This window comes from Phyllobates terribilis, unplaced genomic scaffold, assembly GCF_046119375.1.
Source record: "Phyllobates terribilis strain yellow unplaced genomic scaffold, ASM4611937v1 Scaffold_11__3_contigs__length_659146591, whole genome shotgun sequence".
Taxonomy (NCBI): domain Eukaryota; kingdom Metazoa; phylum Chordata; class Amphibia; order Anura; family Dendrobatidae; genus Phyllobates; species Phyllobates terribilis.
In genome coordinates, this window is record NW_027362771.1 from 174,792,420 (window position 1) to 174,811,246 (window position 18,827).

The window sequence follows — 18,827 nt, forward strand, 5'->3', positions numbered from 1 at the left end:
TGACTAGACTGTTATCAGTATATCCAGATTGTGGATACATAAATACTCTGGATACGTCACCAAATGTATTTCACTAAAGTGATATCTATGGGGGATACGGAGTCTAAATCCTTTGTTGAGGGTAAGATAGAGATGCAATTCTATAAGTGATTAGATGTGACGACCTCTTGTCCAGCAATGCACTTATTTTCACATTATGATGACAGCCTTTAAAAGAGGGCAAATTTAAATAAATAACCTTCATGCTTAGTCAATAGTTAATATGGCTTCTGCATGGCAACCCATCAATCCTCTTCCATTTTTTTCGTAATTCAAGTTTCCCAATTGTTTTCTCTCTAACCACCCTTCATCTGTCCATTTTCCAGTAATAGCATGTGACAATATAATAGAGCAAGCGTTCGAGATTATAAATAGGAGAATGCAGCGGGAGACCGTCTGTATACACAACTCCGATTGAAAATTAGTGGCACTTTCAAAACCAATTTCAGATGAAAAGCAAATGAACAAAAACCGAAAAATGACTCAATAAGTAAGCCATGTTAAGACACGCTGTGGCAGGATCCTTAATTCAAGGTCTACTTCAACTGTCCCACGAGCGAGGTCTTGTTCAGCGAAAAGACATATAGTCAAAAACATTTTGTTCTTGTCTAGCATGAAATATACTTAGTGAAATGTAGTAGGGTTTGCTTATTAGTTACAGGTGCATCTCACTAAATTAGAATATCATCAAAAAGTTAATTTATTTCCGGTCTTCAATCCAAAAAGTGAAACTCATATATTATATAGAGTCATTACAAACAGAGTGATCTATTTCACGTGTTTATTTCTGTTAATGTTGATGATTATAGCTTACAGCCAATGAAAACACAAAAGTCATTATCTCAGTAAATTAGAATTAACAAAAAAACACCTGCAAAGGCTTCCTAAACGTTTAAAAAGGTCCCTTAGTCTTTTTCAGTAGGCTCCACAATCATGGGAAAGACTGCTGACTTGACAGATGTCCAGAAGGCAGTCATTGACACACTGCACAAGGTCCCAGAGTTCCAATTTTCATTTGGAAATCAAGGTCCCAGAGTCTGGAGGAAGAGTGGAGAGGCCACAATCCAACCTGCTTGAGGTCTAGTGTGAAGTTTCCACAATCAGTGATGGTTTGGGGAGCCATGTCATCTGCAGGTATAGGTCCACTGTGTTTTATCAAGACCAAAGTCAGCGCAGCCGTCTACCAGGAAATTTTAGAGCACTTCATGCTTCCCTCTGCCGACAAGCTTTTTGGAGATGGAAATTTCATTCTCCAGCAGGACTTGGCATCTGTCCACACTGCCAAAAGTACCAATACCTGGTTTACACACAACAGTATGGCTGTGCTTGATTGGCCAGCAAACTCGCCTGACCTTAACCCCATAAAGAATCTATGGGGTATTGTCAAGAGGAAGATGAGAGACACCAGAGCCAACAATGCAGACGAGCTGAAGGCTGCTATCAAAGCAACCTGGGCTGCCATAACACCTCAGCAGTGCCACAGGCTGATCGCCTCCATGCCACGCCACATTGATGCAGTAATTGATGCAAAAGGAGCCCCGACCAAGTATTGAGTGCATTTACTGAACATACATTTCAGTAGGCCAACATTTCTGATTTTAAAAACATTTTTCAAGCTGTTGTTATAAAGTATTCTAATTTACTGAGATAATGACTTTTGTGTTTTCATTGGCTGTAAGCCATAATCATCAACATTAACAGAAATAAACACTTGAAATAGAGCACTCTGTTTGTAATGACTCTATATAATATATGAGTTTCACTTTTAGTATTGAAGAACTGAAATAAATTAACTTTTTGATGATATTCTAATTTTGTGAGATGCACCTGTATCTGCTGCTGTGTTTCACATAGAGAATACTGGGAGGTTCACAACAAATGAAACATAACAGAATAATATATAGAATTAATTACAAAGGATTAAATGAAAATAAATATCTAAAAACTGCTTATATTGGTGACATTTATAAAACAGAAGATAATTGACAACTTTACCTCTTGAAATCAGAGTTTAAAATAAAATCAGCAAATTACAGATCCAAAGCTAATAGATGGTTTCCACCAGCAATGAACTTCCAGACATTGTATGTTTTCACCCTTCTTCTTGGTACTATAAAATAACAACCTTGTTCATGTTCAGCCACAAATTAGCTCGACCTTTTGTATGGGGGCCACTGTATGGTGCCGTTCTTCACATCTATATTTTCCAAAGCTTATTGTATATTATTTATATATATATATATATATATATATATATATATATATATATATATATATATACAGTACAGACCAAACGTTTGGACACACCTTCTCATTTAAAGATTTTTCTGTATTTTCATGACTATGAAAATTGTACATTCACACTGAACGCATCAAAACTATGAATTAACACATGTGGAATTATATACTTAACAAAAAAGTGTGAAACAACTGAAAATATGTCTTATATTCTAGGTTCTTCAAAGTAGCCACCTTTTGCTTTGATGACTGCTTTGCACACTCTTGGCATTCTCTTGATGAGCTTCAAGAGGAAGTCACCAGAAATGGTCATCCAACAATCTTGAAGGAGTTCCCAGAGATGCTTAGCACTTGTTGGCCCTTTTGCCTTCACTGTGCGGTCCAGCTCACCCCAAACCATCTCTTTTGGGTTCAGGTCTGGTGACTGTGGAGGCCAGGTCATCTGGCGTAGCACCCCATCACTCTCCTTCTTGGTCATGAAAATACAGAAATTTCTTTAAATGAGAAGGTGTGTCCAAACTTTTAGTCTGTACTGTATATATATATATATATATATATATATATTCACACACACATATGTATATACACACGCACACATACACACACATTACTGGTACTGCTAAACAAGGTGATTTAAGTAATAGGTAAATGTTCGAGAACAACCTATTGCACTTGATACAATGTTTAATGTGCCCTTTAATGGGTTTGTTAAATGCAAGCTATATGAGAAAATTACCTATTGTATAAATCAGGTTTTCGTGTTACATGTGTTTTTTTTTTTTATTTTGTCATAGTTTTTTTCCCCTTCATATCACAATCTTTATTAAAGGGAATGTATCACAACTTTTCTATTAATAATTATTGATTATATAATCAATTATTTTTAATGCAAACTTGCATGTACTGTTTTAATATCTATTTATGTATTCACTTTCTTTGCAGCCGCTGGCTGGAGGCTGCCATTTTTATTTGTTGATGTGTCAGTGTCTAAGCACGACACGTACACACCGCAAATATGGCAGCCCCTGGTCACAGGAGACTGCAGACGGTGTCCGACCGCATATCCTATACTGTGGCTGACTCAGCCGTCAACTGGGAATGCCTCCTGGGCTGTCCACTTTTCAGCTGTGGGAGGAGTTGGGCACCACTTTACTGTAGTCCAGAGCCCTGACAATTTGACCCTGCTACAACTGACCCAATGTTCTGCAGTGAGCGGTGATAGAAGAGTGACTGGTGTGGTGAGCAGTGACAGGGTACAGGTGAATTACAGCATTCAGTCTTTTTAGGTAGGAGTCTATAGCCATGGCATGTCTAGAATTTGCAATCTTTTCCCACTCTTCCTTGCAGTAGAGCTCCACATCTGTCAAATTGCAAGGGCAGCACCTGTGTAAAGCCCTCTACAGGTCAACCCACAGATTTTCAAATGGATTTAGGTTTGAGCTCTAGCTGGCACATTCCAAAACTTTGAGTTACTTTTGCTGATTTGAAGGTGTGCTCAGGGTCATTGTCGTGCTGTAATGTGAAATTCCTCTTCATCTATTTAGCAAAGTTCTAAAGCAGGGGTCTCAAACACGCGGCCCGCGGGCCGCATGCGGCCCCTGAGGCTGCTTTATGCGGCCCGCAGGCACAGACCCCTTGATGATCCTGACCAGGTCCAGGAGGAGCCGCCGACAGCAGCGCTGAATTGCCACACAGAGACTGTTTCCCAGCACAGCATTTCCAATGACAGCCGCTGACCAATCAGAGGCCAGCAGCTGATATCTGCGTGTCGGCGCAGTGAGTATGACGTCATTGCCGTACGCTGATGTCAGCTGCTGGCCTCTGATTGGCCGGCGGCTGGCATTGGAAATGCTGTGCTGGGAGACAGTCTGTGTGCGGCAATGCAGCGCTGCTGTCGGCGGCTCCTCCTGGACCAGGTCGGAATCGTCAAGGGGTCTGACTCTGTGGTGCCTGCGGCCACATCTGCAGGAAGGCCGCCGAGGGAACGGAGGACAGGTGAGAATCATCTTTTTTTTTTTTATGTGTGTGAAGAACAGCACAGGGGGCACATAGCCACAAGAGGGGACCTGGATGGGGCACATAGCCAAAAGATGGGGACCTGGATGGGGCACATAGCCACAAGATGGGGACCTGGATGGGGCACATAGCCTCAAGATGTGGACCTGGATGGGGCACAGAGCCACTAGATGGAGACCTGGATGTGGCACATAGCCACAAGATGGGGACCTGGATGGGGCACAGAGCCACAAGATGGAGACCTGGATGGGGCACATAGCCAAAAGATGGGGACCTGGATGGGGCACAGAGCCACAAGATGGGGACCTGGATGGGGCACAGAGCCACAAGATGGGGACCTGGATGGGGCACAGAGCCACTAGATGGGGACCTGGATGTGGCACATAGCCACAAGATGGGGACCTGGATGGGGCACAGAGCCACAAGATGGGGACCTGGATGTGGCACATAGCCACAAGATGGGGACCTGGATGGGGCACAGAGCCACAAGATGGGGACCTGGATGTGGCACATAGCCACAAGATGGGGACCTGGATGGGGCACATAGCCACAAGATGGGGACCTGGATGGGGCACATAGCCACAAGATGGGGACCTGGATGGGGCACAGAGCCACAAGATGGGGACCTGGATGGGGCACAGAGCCACTAGATGGGGACCTGGATGTGGCACATAGCCACAAGATGGGGACCTGGATGGGGCACAGAGCCACAAGATGGAGACCTGGATGGGGCACATAGCCAAAAGATGGGGACCTGGATGGGGCACATAGCCACAAGATGGAGACCTGGATGGGGAACATAGCCACAGGATGGGGACCTGGATGGGGAACATAGCCACAAGATGGAGACCTGGATGGGACACAGAGCCACTAGATGGGGACCTGGATCGGGAACATTGCCACAGGATGGGGACCTGGATGGGGCACATAGTCACAGGATGGGGACCTGGATGGGGCACATAGCCACAGGATGGGGACCTGGTTGGGGCACATTAGTACAAGATGGGGACATTACTACAAGATGTTTGCCATTATTACTATATGATGCTAATTGTAAGACAATTTTACTGTATGTGGCCAATTGGGGGAAACAAAATTGTAAAAATCAAAAAAATAAAAATAAAGCATGAAAAAATATTGGGCGCTAAAAATGCTGTTTTATATGTAAACTAAAGTAAACACAAAAAAGTACACGTTTATTATCGCCACATCCATAAAAAAATAAACACGGCAAAAATGTTCAAAAGGTGTATACAAAAAAAAATGGTATCACTAAAAATGTCACATTGAACAAAAAATGCGGCCCCCCAAATTCAAATTTTTTCCATTTGCGGCCCATATACCCAGCTGAGTTTGAGACCCCTGTTCTAAAGGTTTTATTGCAAAACTGACTGATAGTTGAAACTGTTCATAATTCCATCCTCCTTTACTAAAGCTCCATATCCAGCTGCTCAAAAAAAGCTCCAAAGCATGATGCTGTCTCCACCATGCTCCACTGTGAGTACAGTGTTCTCTTGGTGATGCGCAATGTTGGCTTTGCAGCAAACCCCCTTATGGAATTATGGTACAAAAAATTCAACCTTGGTCTCATCAGACCATAACACGTTTCCCACATGCTTTTGGCAGACTTTATGCAGATTAAATGTGATTGTCCAATTCTGAACACAACCACATCCCCAATTATAATAGGGTGTTCACATTATTTTAGTTCTTAATTTTTCCTTTTCCATCCGAAAAAAAATTCAGTTTGTTTTCCAATAGAATTGTGCAGATTATATTGTAGTTGACATTAAAGGTGGAAAAAGTTCTGAAATGATTCTTCTGGGTAAGATTTTTTCATGACAAAAACCTGACATTTTAATAGGGGTATGTAGGGTTTTCATATCCACTGAATAGCTATATATAGCAATGGAAAGACATGATAAAAATGATGGTGTCATGCCCCAGACACTGGTATTTGATCACTTACTACAAAATGTACTCTTTATAAATTCTGTCAATATGTCTGCACAAAATGGCTATTTTGTACAGTAGCTGGAAAACACTAAGATTTATCTAATCTATTCACTGTCTTTGGAGACATCATGACCCATAATTAATTTGTCTTCTCTCTGACACACACAATTATTTACGTTTCATAAAATGAGCAGAGGGCAAAGAAGTAATGACAGTGCTGAAAGAGAGTTCATAGCATGCAGATAAATTAGTACAATTACTGTCCTCATAAAGCATCATAAAGCATCCAGAAAACCTGTGTGTTCAGATCAATGAAATGGCTTTCTTTCCAGTAAACAGAGTTTGACATTTCCCAAGCATGATGGCAAGAGCGGCGGCTGTATAGTGACAGGACACCACAAATATACACCTGCATTTACTCTTTAAGAAATTCTTTTTTGCTAAACTTACAGGGTAAAAGTCTTCAATTCCATACGGCTTTCCTTTTCTTTTTCCACATTTATGAAAATATATTCCTTTTTGGATAAAGGGCAAGGCATTTGTCCTATAAAAATATCAAAAACAACAAAATCAGTTAAAATACCAATAAGAACCATGAAAATATAGTAAAACGAATCATTCTTGAAGATTAGGTATAAAATTATCTATTCTCTAAACTGAAAAAGATAAATTCATACTGCACCATCCATTGTTCTAAATCTGTAAAAGTACGTCTTTTGAAAAGGATTCCAAACCAAATACTAAACAGCCCTGTTGTACTATTTGGAAGCTAAGATATGAAATATGATGGATAGCCCTTATTTCAGATGTTACAGTACAGAGGCTGCAAAAAGGTACAGTCAGGTACCTAAAAAACTCTCCGAAATGTAGATAGGAACGATTTAAGGAAGACACAATTGGGTCCTTTCACTCTTGTAATAGTAACCCGAATCTAGAGCTTCATCTGTGAGAGCAAAATCATGTAGGCCACCTTGGTTTTGTTAGTTATTGATAAACTGTCGCCATGTTTAAGGATTCCAGGCGAACCATCAGTATGCAGGATGCTGAAGTCAAGGGACTGAAATGGAAGGATGAAGTTAGATGCTCACGGTTGAGGTTTGATGGATCACTGAAGTAGTGAATGACATGAAGCCAATCAGGTTCAAAGAGTCCAGATGGTTAGAAATTTCTCAGAGTGCCTGTACAATTTCTTGCTGGAAGACCTGCTGAGCTACTAGTCCGACAAGTGTCTAAGCATCCACAAGATAATGAATAGTCATTGTACCATTTTTGTGGTTCTATATATAATCTACAGATTCTGTTATGTTTCTCATTGCTAAAGTGGATGCTCTAAGTGCCAACTGGCTTGACACTAGTGAGATCGCGGTGTGGAGGAATCTCCCCGCTCTTCACCATTCAAGGTCAAAATCAAGTTCAAGTACATTGCAGATACAAGCGCCAGTACACAAAATAACTTCATCAGTAGGCAAAGTGGTGAAGATGGTGTCATCTTTAAATAGCCCATCAGGACTGAAGTCAACAGGAAGCACTGGTTGCAGAAAGCAGGAGAAGAACCATGACCATGACTCTCACAGCTGTTACCAACAGCAGAGTAAAGCACAAGATTGAGTAGAATAATTTTAACCCAGCATCAATCAGACTGGATTCTCAATTATCTCACTTGTACCAATATAAACTATAGGAAGAAAGACCAAAATATGTTTTCCAGAGGCATCGCTCTTTGAACAGATCCTAAAGCAAGGGTCAATGTTGAGGAACTAAGAATCCCTCGGATGGAGAGTTCAATAGCAGTCATAGGATTTTAAGAGTTTGATAGAAGAAGAGGGCTTCCATTTTCTGGCTGTTGGTATCTTGCATCACAAACTCAGGGGTTGGATGTTTACTAAGACTATTGAAGGTATTGTAACATAATCCTGTTCCCTTGAAGGTCTTGAATAAATAATCTGGGGGAACACAGCAAATTTGGTTGTGACCTGTGTTGCACAGGCAAAGGTTGCAATAGGGTGACACTAATGAAAGTGAATGTGGTAGCATTATGAGCCACTAGTTGCTGCAATACCTTTTATTATGTGGAAATGTACCACACTGTGATCTGTGCTGCACGATTTGTGTCATGTCATATTTTGTTGCATTTTCTGTGCTGAAAACACATGCAGGATTTATAGGCTTTTCTGAATTATCAGATGCCCAATTAAGCACATTTTACTCCGTACTATGATAAAGCTTTATTTACAAAAAAACTGGGGAAACCTTTAAAACCGCATTACTGAACCATGTGCTGATTTCATTCACTAACTGATAAAAAGCTATGGCTCATTACCTAACACAAAATCTATGATTGCACTAACACATTGGAAAAAAAGCAGCTGAAAGTTGATTTGTGATAATAAACATAAAGTCAATTAGCCACAAAAGCCTCATATATCCACCAAAAGTCAATACAATCTGACAATCTGGCAGCCAATAATGTTGCAAATCCCCAAGTTAGCAAGTGGCATGATTAGCATCAAGGAAGAGCTGCAGGCAAATATGTCCTTTAATGAAACGCTATCAGTCACTTGTAACATAGCGATCAGAGTCCAATATAAGACACAATTCCCTCTATACTATTGTGATAAGCAATCTTAATGGTTTATATACAGCAACGTTCCATGCATCCAGTTAGAGCGTCCAAAGTATCACATGTTAATTAACCAAGTTGTGTATATGGCAGCTGAGGTGAAGATTTTGTCTAAGGCTCTGCTTACACTACCGTCATGGCTTCTATTTCTTAATGGAGCTAAGACAGCATCCTATTTTACACAGATCCCAGCAAATCCTGACAGATGTCATTGACTTGTAATAAGGTCTATCAGATGTACTTTAGATTTTTTTACTTGTAAGAAAAGTACTGAATGCTGTTCTTGCCATCAAAAGACTGCCAGTAATTAATGGGGTTATCTCAACTTCCTAAATGGGTAAAATGGCAATTTTTTTTGCATAAGCTTGTTTTTATAAATACTCTCCGTTCTGACAAAAAGGGAATTTAAACGTTATCGTTTACTGTTTGCTGCTTAGATTACTGGACACCTCTGCAGCCTACAAGCAGTGGTCGGTCTCCTAGGTAAAGAAAGCAGCATTTCCATGCTCATTTCTACAGTTTGTAAGTGCTCCAGTCAGCTTTAGTGCCCCCACACTCCTCTGATGCTGCAGAGACAAAGCTCCTTCTGCTTGCAGCATCAGAGTGCAGAATTGGCGCCAGTGGTGCAACCATACCGCTGGTCCGAACTGTCACTCATCGGTAGCACACCGTGGTGCAACCATACTGCTGGTCCGAACTGTCACTCATCGGTAGCACACCGTGGTGCAACCATACTGCTGGTCCGAACTGTCACTCATCGGTAGCACACCATGGTGCAATCATACCGCTGGTCCGAACTGTAACTCATCGGTAGCACACCGTGGTGCAACCATACCGCTGGTGCGAACTGTCACTCATCGGTAGCACACCGGGGTGAAACCATACCGCTGGTGCGAACTGTCACTCATCGGTAGCACACCGGGGTGCAACCATACCGCTGGTCCGAACTGTCACTCATCGGTAGCACACCGTGGTGCAACCATACCGCTGGTCCGAACTATCACTCATTGGTAGCACACAATGGTGCAACCATACCGCTGGTCCGAACTGTCACTCATCAACAGTGCACCATGGTGCAACCATACCGCTGGTCCGAACTGTCACTCATCAACAGTGCACCGTGTTGCAACCATACCACTGGTCCGAACTGTCACTCATCGGTAGCACACCGTGGTGCAACCATACCGCTGGTGCGAACTGTCACTCATCGGTAGCACACCGGGGTGCAACCATACCGCTGGTGCGAACTGTCACTCATCGGTAGCACACCGGGGTGCAACCATACCGCTGGTCCGAACTGTCACTCATCAGTAGCACACAATGGTGCAACCATACTGCTGGTCCGAACTGTAACTCATCAGCAGTGCACCGCAAACAGAAAGCCAGGAGGAAGGGGAGCGGTGCTCTCCTAAAGAAAGAACAGGAGGACTGAACAACCCTTGAGCAGAGCTTTCCAGGGGTTGTCATGTCTCATCATATAAATAGAACTTTAAATGGAACCTGTCATATTCGATAATGCTAGTAACCTGCAGATATAGGGTCAATCTGCAGATGTATAGCGTTATGAAGGCGCCTGGCTGCAATACTAAATGTGCGGCACCTGGGAGAAAATTACCTTTATTTCTCCTGGGAGCCGTTGGCTGTCAGTCTTGCAGGCGTGCTAGGAGCAGCTACAGTCATCACTCACTATATCAGTCATCACACACTGTAAGCACACCCTGGCACTGACTGACAGCCGGCTCATCACTGATGCACTGCAGAGCCACCTGTCAATCAGTGCTGGGACGTGTTGTGAGCGCTGACTGTAATTGCACCAGACATAACTGCAAGACTGACAGCTGGCAGCTCCCTGGAGAAACAAAGTTCATTTTCTCTTAGGTGTCGAACTTTCAGTACTTTGGCCCGGCCCCTTCATAATGATATTAACCTGCAGATTAATCCTTATTCTGCAGGTTAATAGCGTTATTGGACATTACAGGTTCCTTTTAAATGTTCATATGAGCAAGAGTAGAGAAAATTACCCATAGCAGTCTTTTAGAAAATTTTCAGAAATTTGTCCTGTCCCAAGATCATGAGGCCGGAATAATGCTTCGCTTTCTGGATCTTCATCACGCTTTTTTTCTGCCAGTCACGTTTTGTCCCTCCCTTTTAGGCATGTAGGTAAACTGTATGTAATCCCACACCTTCCCACCCCTAACCAGCCTGGCCAGTAAATGGTGCAAAGGCGAGGGGTCGCAAACAGAGCAAATGCACAGAAGGAGAGGTGCTGCCAACTCGGAAGGCATCTACATGTTATTGCGCTGCGTAGGGCTACAATCCTATGCGTAAAGCTGAGCATCAAACAAGTTGGGACAATTCTGCCAGCAATAAGCTCTAGAAGTAAAAGCAGCTGAACAACATCTTCATTTTTGGGGACCATTGTGTAAGATTTCACTTGCACCTTTCCATTCTTGTTGTAGCAATGCTTTTATGTCTGTATTCAGCAATCTCTGTAGTAGGCTATATAGTGCTGAGCACAAGGGCTCATGCAGACGTCTGTGGATCTTGGACCGATCATGGACCACAATGCACGGTCTGGCCACGGGTCTCCTGACCAGAGCATGACAGCTTCATATATTTGTATGGGGCAGTCATGACTGAATCAGGAGACCCGCGGTCAATCCGTGCATTGCGGCCCATGATCGGTCCAAGATCCACAGACGTCTGCATGAACCTTTAGTGCAGTATAGCCTTAAAGGGCTTGTATGATAACGGAAAAAAATCTTTTTTAAAGGCATAAATGGGCATATTCACTTTGCAGGGCCCTAGCAAGTCCAGCGCAGGTTGCAGCAGTCAGGTGATAAGAAGGGCGTGTCATCATATGTTTCTCTGCTGACACCCTCCTCTAGTCACCTGACTACTGCAGTCAATCACAGGCTGCAATGATCCCATGACATCCCAAATGGAGTAGGTATTCCTGAGCTGGTGCATACCTCCGGAGCAACCTATGCCGGATCCGCGGGAGGCGATGGAAGGTGAGTATGCGCTTTTTTATTTTAAGGCCATCCATGCCTTAAATTGTTATATATATATATATATATATATATATATATATATATATATATCTATCTATCTATCTATATATATCAGACAACCCCTTTAAATGGACATTAGCATGGCTACACCATTTTGAAGCAGAGTCAGATTTACCATACGTGACTTTTAGATTTAAATTCTTGCATTTTTGTCATCTTACCTGTTTTTGCCAAACTGACGATATTCATAAACTGTAACAGACTTGTCATGTGCGAAAAAGAACCCAATGAGCTCCCTGCAGGCATCACGACCATTTCTAAGACAGAATAAAAGGGTCACAAATTTGTATAAAAATATATAAAAAAATTTGGGGATATGGAAAGGCTTGCTATATAAAAACACAATGCTTCATAATTCAGTACAATCCTTTCGTACTAGCAGTATCCAGATTATATTAGCAACACAGCACACTTAAATGAAAGAATAGAGAAATTCTAAACATACAATACATAGGAAATCATTCCAAGTGATGTCTTTTATCGTAATTGAGCCAAGAAACTTATTTTTTCTAGGACAGGCCGTATCAATTCATGACTACATTAGCTATTTTTATCAATACAATATCACAAAATAGTGCTAGTCTGTTAGTAACGTTAAAGTATGACCAGAGAGCATCTGTGCATGTGTTTTCACAGACCCCTTGACGAAGTATTTCATAGTGAAACGCGCGTCGTGTGTGGTGGGTTCCTGGATCTCCTTTACTCAGGTAATGTTGCTACATATATTTTTATATGATTAAATGATATGGGGTACTTATGCTATATGGTCTTATGCATTGATGGATGACATGTTTGCATGTACAATGACTATCTCATGTATTTGGAAACATATATAAGTTTCCTTATGACTGTTGCCATACTTCTCAGACTATGTCTCTATACATGTAAAATGTCACCCTCTATTTTTCCTTCATGTATTACCTATATTTAGGCCCATATTATCATTATCTTTTGTACAGACCTTTTTATATTATACAGTATTTATTACTTGGTTTTGTAGCATATATTTGTGTTTACTTACCAGTATTTTACTGTATTATTCTCCAGCTTTACCCATCCTTATACTTATCCGTATTGTCCCATTTTCATTTTTACCTCTATATACTTTTATGTATATGTATGTTTTTAATGCATTTGATATTAGTAAAGATGTTTTTAGCTATAAGAAAAGTCTTGCTTCTTTAGGGATTTATTTACAAATATGCTTTTTGGCTTAATTATACGGATGTGGGTTTAGGAGTGTTTATATATACTATAAATGTAGTAACGAGGGATATTTAGAATTGATGTTTTATTAAAAACAATGGAGATAATGCATGGCTATCCCTTTACTAATAGTAAGCTTGGATATAGATTCGGCTTTTATTCACAAACATGGAAATAGACTTTTCTGGTCACCCGGTTGGCACTTAGAGGCAATTGTACCAGCCTTCATAGGGTACTGCTCAGGTATCCTAATCTTCAGGAAGCCTCCTTCGGCCACAGTTTATTGTAAAAATGTAACGCTAATGCCGGCGTCCCTGCATGTTCCCTCTCCTTCCTCCAGGCATGAACGCCGACATACTTACTGCTATGGCCGCTAGGCGACGCCACTCTCTGTCTTGCTGCAGTTTCCTGCTCCTGGGCCCACGCACGGCACAATGGTCACCCAGAGGAGCGCTTAGTGTGTGTGTGCTCCCGCCCCCTAAAGGGGTAGTGCCCACACCATGAATCTTCCCCCAGCAAATAGCTGGGAGGTGTCTAGTATTTAAGGCACGCTTCCCTATAGGGAGGTGCCTGTACAAAGCTCTCTTTAGTGTTAGTTTGAGTTTGTCCCTGTTAGTTAGTTGTCAGGTCCGTGAACCCATTTTGTTACACCCAAAACCTGTAGATGAACCCACCAAGTCTGAACCTGAGCCTGAACCTATTCTGTTAGAACCTGAACCCACTGTCCAAACCTCTCCGGCGGTACCTGTATTTGAAACCGCTTTGGCGGTACCCGAACCTGAAATCGCTCAGGCAGTACCCGAACCTGAAACCGCTCTGGCGGTACCTAAGCCAGCACCAGTGTCAGTCCTGTCAAGTGTTCCAAAATCCACACCGTCTGAACCTGCACTAGTGTCTGTCTTGTCAAGTGTTCCAGGATCCGCACTGTCTGAATCTGCAAGTGTTCCAGGGTCCGCACTGTCTGAATCTGCACCAGTGTCCGTCTTGTCAAGTGTTCCAGAATCCACACAGTTTGAACCGGCACCAGTGTCCATCTTGTCAAGTGTTCCAGTTTCCGCACTGTCTGACCCTGCATCACTATCCAGTCCTGCCATAGACTCCAAATCAGTGCCTGCGTTCCTGACTCTTGGGGTCAGCTGCCGCAGTACTGAGAACTGCCCTCGGAGTGGGACCTGGTGGCCACATGCAGCTCAAACCTAATTCCACCATCAAGAGCTCTAGCGAAAACCGGGTGTCCGCTTAGCCAAGCCCCTCCAAAGGTAAGCTCGGACCGTGGCGCAGTGGGTCCAGAAAAAACTGGAGCACCCTTTCTGAAGAGAAGGATCAGTTTATTGTATAGTACATAATGTAGAAGAGTTTATTCTGCTCTTATTACAGAGGTATACACCTGCTATAATATGTCAATGCCCACTTTAAGTGCATAAGAAACTTCATGGAACGAAATATGTCCCTGCAAAATAAAGACACCTTCAAAGTGAACTCTTGACAGATCATAATGGTGATACCAGCCACCTTCAGAGCTGTACTTACAAGCTCTATTAGAAAGAGCTTGTAAGATTGCGGAGCTGGCCGGTAAACTTAGCAACAAGCAGTAAATGATAAAAATACTTTCAGAACATAAAGGATTTTTTATTACAAGTTGCTTGCTTTTACAATAATTTAGTTTTTTCCATATAAGAACATAGGAATAACCATGAAGAATCATGCTCCCGCTGACTGTAGCAGTGTTCACAATGCAGTAAAGGCTGCTGGTGTGTAGAGCAGGAGCAGACAGCTTTGTGTTTGATGTTGCATGTTTTTGGGGTTTTTTTCAATGAAAAACAATATTGTACTGAATGATATTAGTCATAGAAAGATCTTGCACCCATTTCCAATGTGAGACAGCAGATTCTTTATGCCACCCATCATTAAACTGGCGCGCACCACATTTATACCTGGGGCTTTTGATGAGCCTTTTTATTCCATTAACAATAAGACGCTGCTGATGTTGTCACCAACCATTTTATTCCACTTGTTGTGGTCCTGTAGTCACAGAAAGCAGAACACAACATAGAGCCATTACTGGCATCTAGTGTGTCCGTGTATATCCATTACAAAGCATCAGAAATAATCCACTTAGGATCTAGCATTGTTAGCCTGTTACTCAAATGAAAGAAAAGCTGCAATGTCCCCAAGGCAATAAAAATGTGAATGGCTGAGATACGCAGGGGAATTAGCTATTCCAAATCCTTTTAAAAAGAGAGAGAAAATTTGTGGGTGTCTTGTTTAAAAATAAATGACACCGAACGTAAATCTGCAAAAGATGGTTAGAATCAGATAGGCTGAGCTATATATCAATCAGCGAGGAATGTCAGATAAAGGGCACCAAGGAGCACATCTTACCCTCGAGGCAGAGGACTTTATGCGACTACAGTTACACCATCCTGGTACATTTCACGCTTGCTTCTTGTATGCAGTTATTAGTACTAATACATAGATACATACTGTGAGACAATGTCTCAGAAACATCAAAATCATTTTACATTGAGATAAGCGTACGAATGCTAAATGCCGTATTTTTTCGATCTATGGGATGCACCTTACTATAAAACACACTCCAGGTGCATATAGCAGAAAATAGGAAAAAAAATTCTTACTAATTAAAACTTCCCTGGCGGTGTAAAAAAGTAGAAGGATCAATATCACTAATTGTAATGATTTAGGATAGAATAGGGAGGTAATAGATCTATTAGTTAGTGTTGCTCTGAAGCATGTGTATTATACACATATAGATTTACAGCACACACACTACTTACATTCTCTGCAGTGCACACATATACACAACACGGCTGCATGTACAGTAAATGTACACTCAGCTGTGCTGTATATACACACACAGCTCTACCACACAGCTGTTCTATACAAACACATACCCAGCTATGCTACATACACACACAATTCTGCTACATAAACACACAGCTCCACCACATATACACACAGCTTTCCGGTATAGACACACACAACTCTGCTACACACACACACACAGATGTGCTAAATACACACACAGCTCTGCCATACACAGAGCTTTCCTACATACACGCATAGCTTTGCTACATACATGCACATCTTTCCTACATAAACACACAGTTCTGCTACATGTGCACTCACACATCTGCTACACACACAGCTCTGCTACATATGCACACAGCCTTGCTACATACACGCACACACACACAGCTCTGCTATAGACACGTATAAGCATACTACACACGGTGTATCTATTACCACATTCTGAAGTTCTTTCCAGGCATGTGACTGATCACATGACCTGAAAAGTCATTCGGATACTCAGGACATGCAGCACATGTGCACATCCTAGTGGCTTCCTCTACTATCGAGCGGGTAGATCAGTGTGCTTAACAGTCTGACAGGAGGAGAGAGCAGTTCTCCAAGTGATCATGAAGGACACTGTGTCACCATTCTCCTCAATCAGATGAAGCTGCCTCTGGACTACAAGTCGACCATACTTTTTAACAAGATTTTTTTTCTTGCTAAAAATGCATCTTATAGTACAAACAATATGGTATATTGTAAATCTATTTTTCCTGCTCCATATCTATCCAATAGAATGGCTGCCAAGAAATAAATACACATTGGAGGCCTACTTTCCTAAGGTAATGATCTTAGATGTATTTATATATGATATGTATTGAAAGTTACATTATCCAGTAGTGCTGCTATTATGACTAGAAACATTAGAGGGATTATGTAGCGGTCTAATAATCATAAAATCAATTCCTCCTCTGTGCACAGAGAGTTCACATTGAACAATGCCTGCACACAGAAACAAACCTGCTGCTTCTTACCGTGCACTTGTGATAGTCTGCAATTAATTCTGCCCTTCTGTGACCCTATTGTACCTGAATAAATGATCTGCCCAAAATTGGGCTATGTGGGGAAAGAGAATGGCTACCTCTGAGCAAATTATCACATACAGAGATTTCATAACATTTTGGTAAAATGAAAAAAATATGTTGACCACTTATGAACTGTGACAAAGTCACTGGTATGGTACTGGATGGGAGATATGTATCACTGAGGTTGTTAGCTTCAGTGATATGAATCTAGGGAAAATGCTCCAGCACACTAAGTGCTGAGAGAGGTTAATCGGACATTTTAAGGTCTAGGCTTTTATGTGAACATCTGAAGAGCGGGTGGGAGGCTGTTCACCATATCTCCACCCCAGGGTGGGGTTTGGAGGGTGAATAGTCAGCTTTCTGAGTCATTCAGTGTTCGGTGTGCCTGGAGGCGAGAGCTCCTGAGCTTTGTTTATGCTAAACTGAGCTGAACTCTTTTGTTCCTGAGCGGGCGGATCCCCGAAGACTTATGGACTGTGCTATATGCTGTCTTTTGTTTTCCTGTTATGCCAGAAAGGCTGTGTTTGTTTTGATGAGCTTTGCACTGGTTTATGCCTTACTTTAATAAACCAGTAGAAGATTAAAAAGAGAAGTGTACCTGTGTCTACCTCTGTGAGCAACTGGATGAGCGAGTGAGCGACCTAAGGGTCTGATTACATGGACCGACTGGTGGCACAATGAAACTGCCAATTGTTAACATTTTACCGATCAGCGGTCATTTGAATGCCTGTTTAAACAGGCAGACCAAAGTAAACAATGCGTACTGAGTGATCTATACCAGATTGCTCAGTGCACATAGGCTGCCATTCTAAGCAGTGCAAGTCCTGCTTACACAAGATGATACATAGCCAAGAACGATGATCTTTTATACTGCATAAAAGATCATTTCAACAGATGAATGAGAGTTTTTCACGATCTTGCAGTGTAAATGCCCCTTTAGACTAGCAGGGGCTAAATAGATATTTGAGTTCAGTAAAATGATTTTTTTTAATACGTGAACAGAGGCATACTTACCTTCCAGCCCCGCCCTGCGAATCCAGCGCAGAAGGTAACAGTATCCCGGCAGTCTGTAATTGGCTGCAGCAGTCAAGTGACTAGAAGAGCATGTCTTCACAGAAACATCCAATAACATGGTCTTCAAGTCACCTGACTGCTGCAGCGAATAGAATGTACTGCAGTGCTAAGACTTCCAAACGGGGCAGAACGCACTACCAGAGCCGGCGGAGACCTCCAGTGCAGCCTGCGTTTATTATCTTAAATAAATTCATGTCTAAAATAATGTAATTTACTGTCCAACCAACCCATTAAAAGGATTGTCCACTACTCGCAAAACCCCTTCTGAAGCCCTACATTTCTTCCCGTAAAATAAAAACATCTATACTCGCCTTCGATGCTGACACCGTTCCAATGGGGTCGTCACCAGCGCCGTTCCAGCAGTGTTGGCACTGGCTCTCCTGGCGCTCACGTGACATTGTTATGTCACATGATCCCTTCAGCTAATCAGGGCTGGCTTCCCTCTTACCTCCTTTGGACAAATCAGACATCTGGAGGAAGTGAGGACTACTGCTCTCTCACTTCCTCTGAATATCTTGACTTGTCCAAAGGAGGTAAGAGTGAAGCCAGCCCTGATTGGCTGCAGGGATCATGTGACATAACAATGCCACGTGAGCGCCAGGAGAGCCAGTGCCAACACTGCTGGAAAGGCGCCAGCACTGGAGTGTTATTACACGGAGGGGGACAGGGTTTTAAAAAGGCTAGTTCAAGTAGTGGACAATCACTTTA

The 18,827-nt window shown here is 42.2% G+C and overlaps 1 protein-coding gene across 3 annotated transcripts in view; it reads right to left on the reverse strand.

Moving 5' to 3' along the window:
* Nucleotides 1–18,827, reverse strand: part of CAPS2 (calcyphosine 2) — a 103,234-nt gene that overhangs the window by 31,938 nt on the left and 52,469 nt on the right. For all 3 annotated transcript variants that reach the window (XM_073651810.1, XM_073651809.1, XM_073651811.1), the window contains 2 exons: nt 12,105–12,200; nt 6,700–6,793 (listed from right to left, as the gene is read on the reverse strand). In XM_073651810.1, the coding sequence (XP_073507911.1) occupies nt 6,700–6,793; nt 12,105–12,200 (190 nt within the window). The remainder of the gene's footprint in view (nt 1–6,699; nt 6,794–12,104; nt 12,201–18,827) is intronic.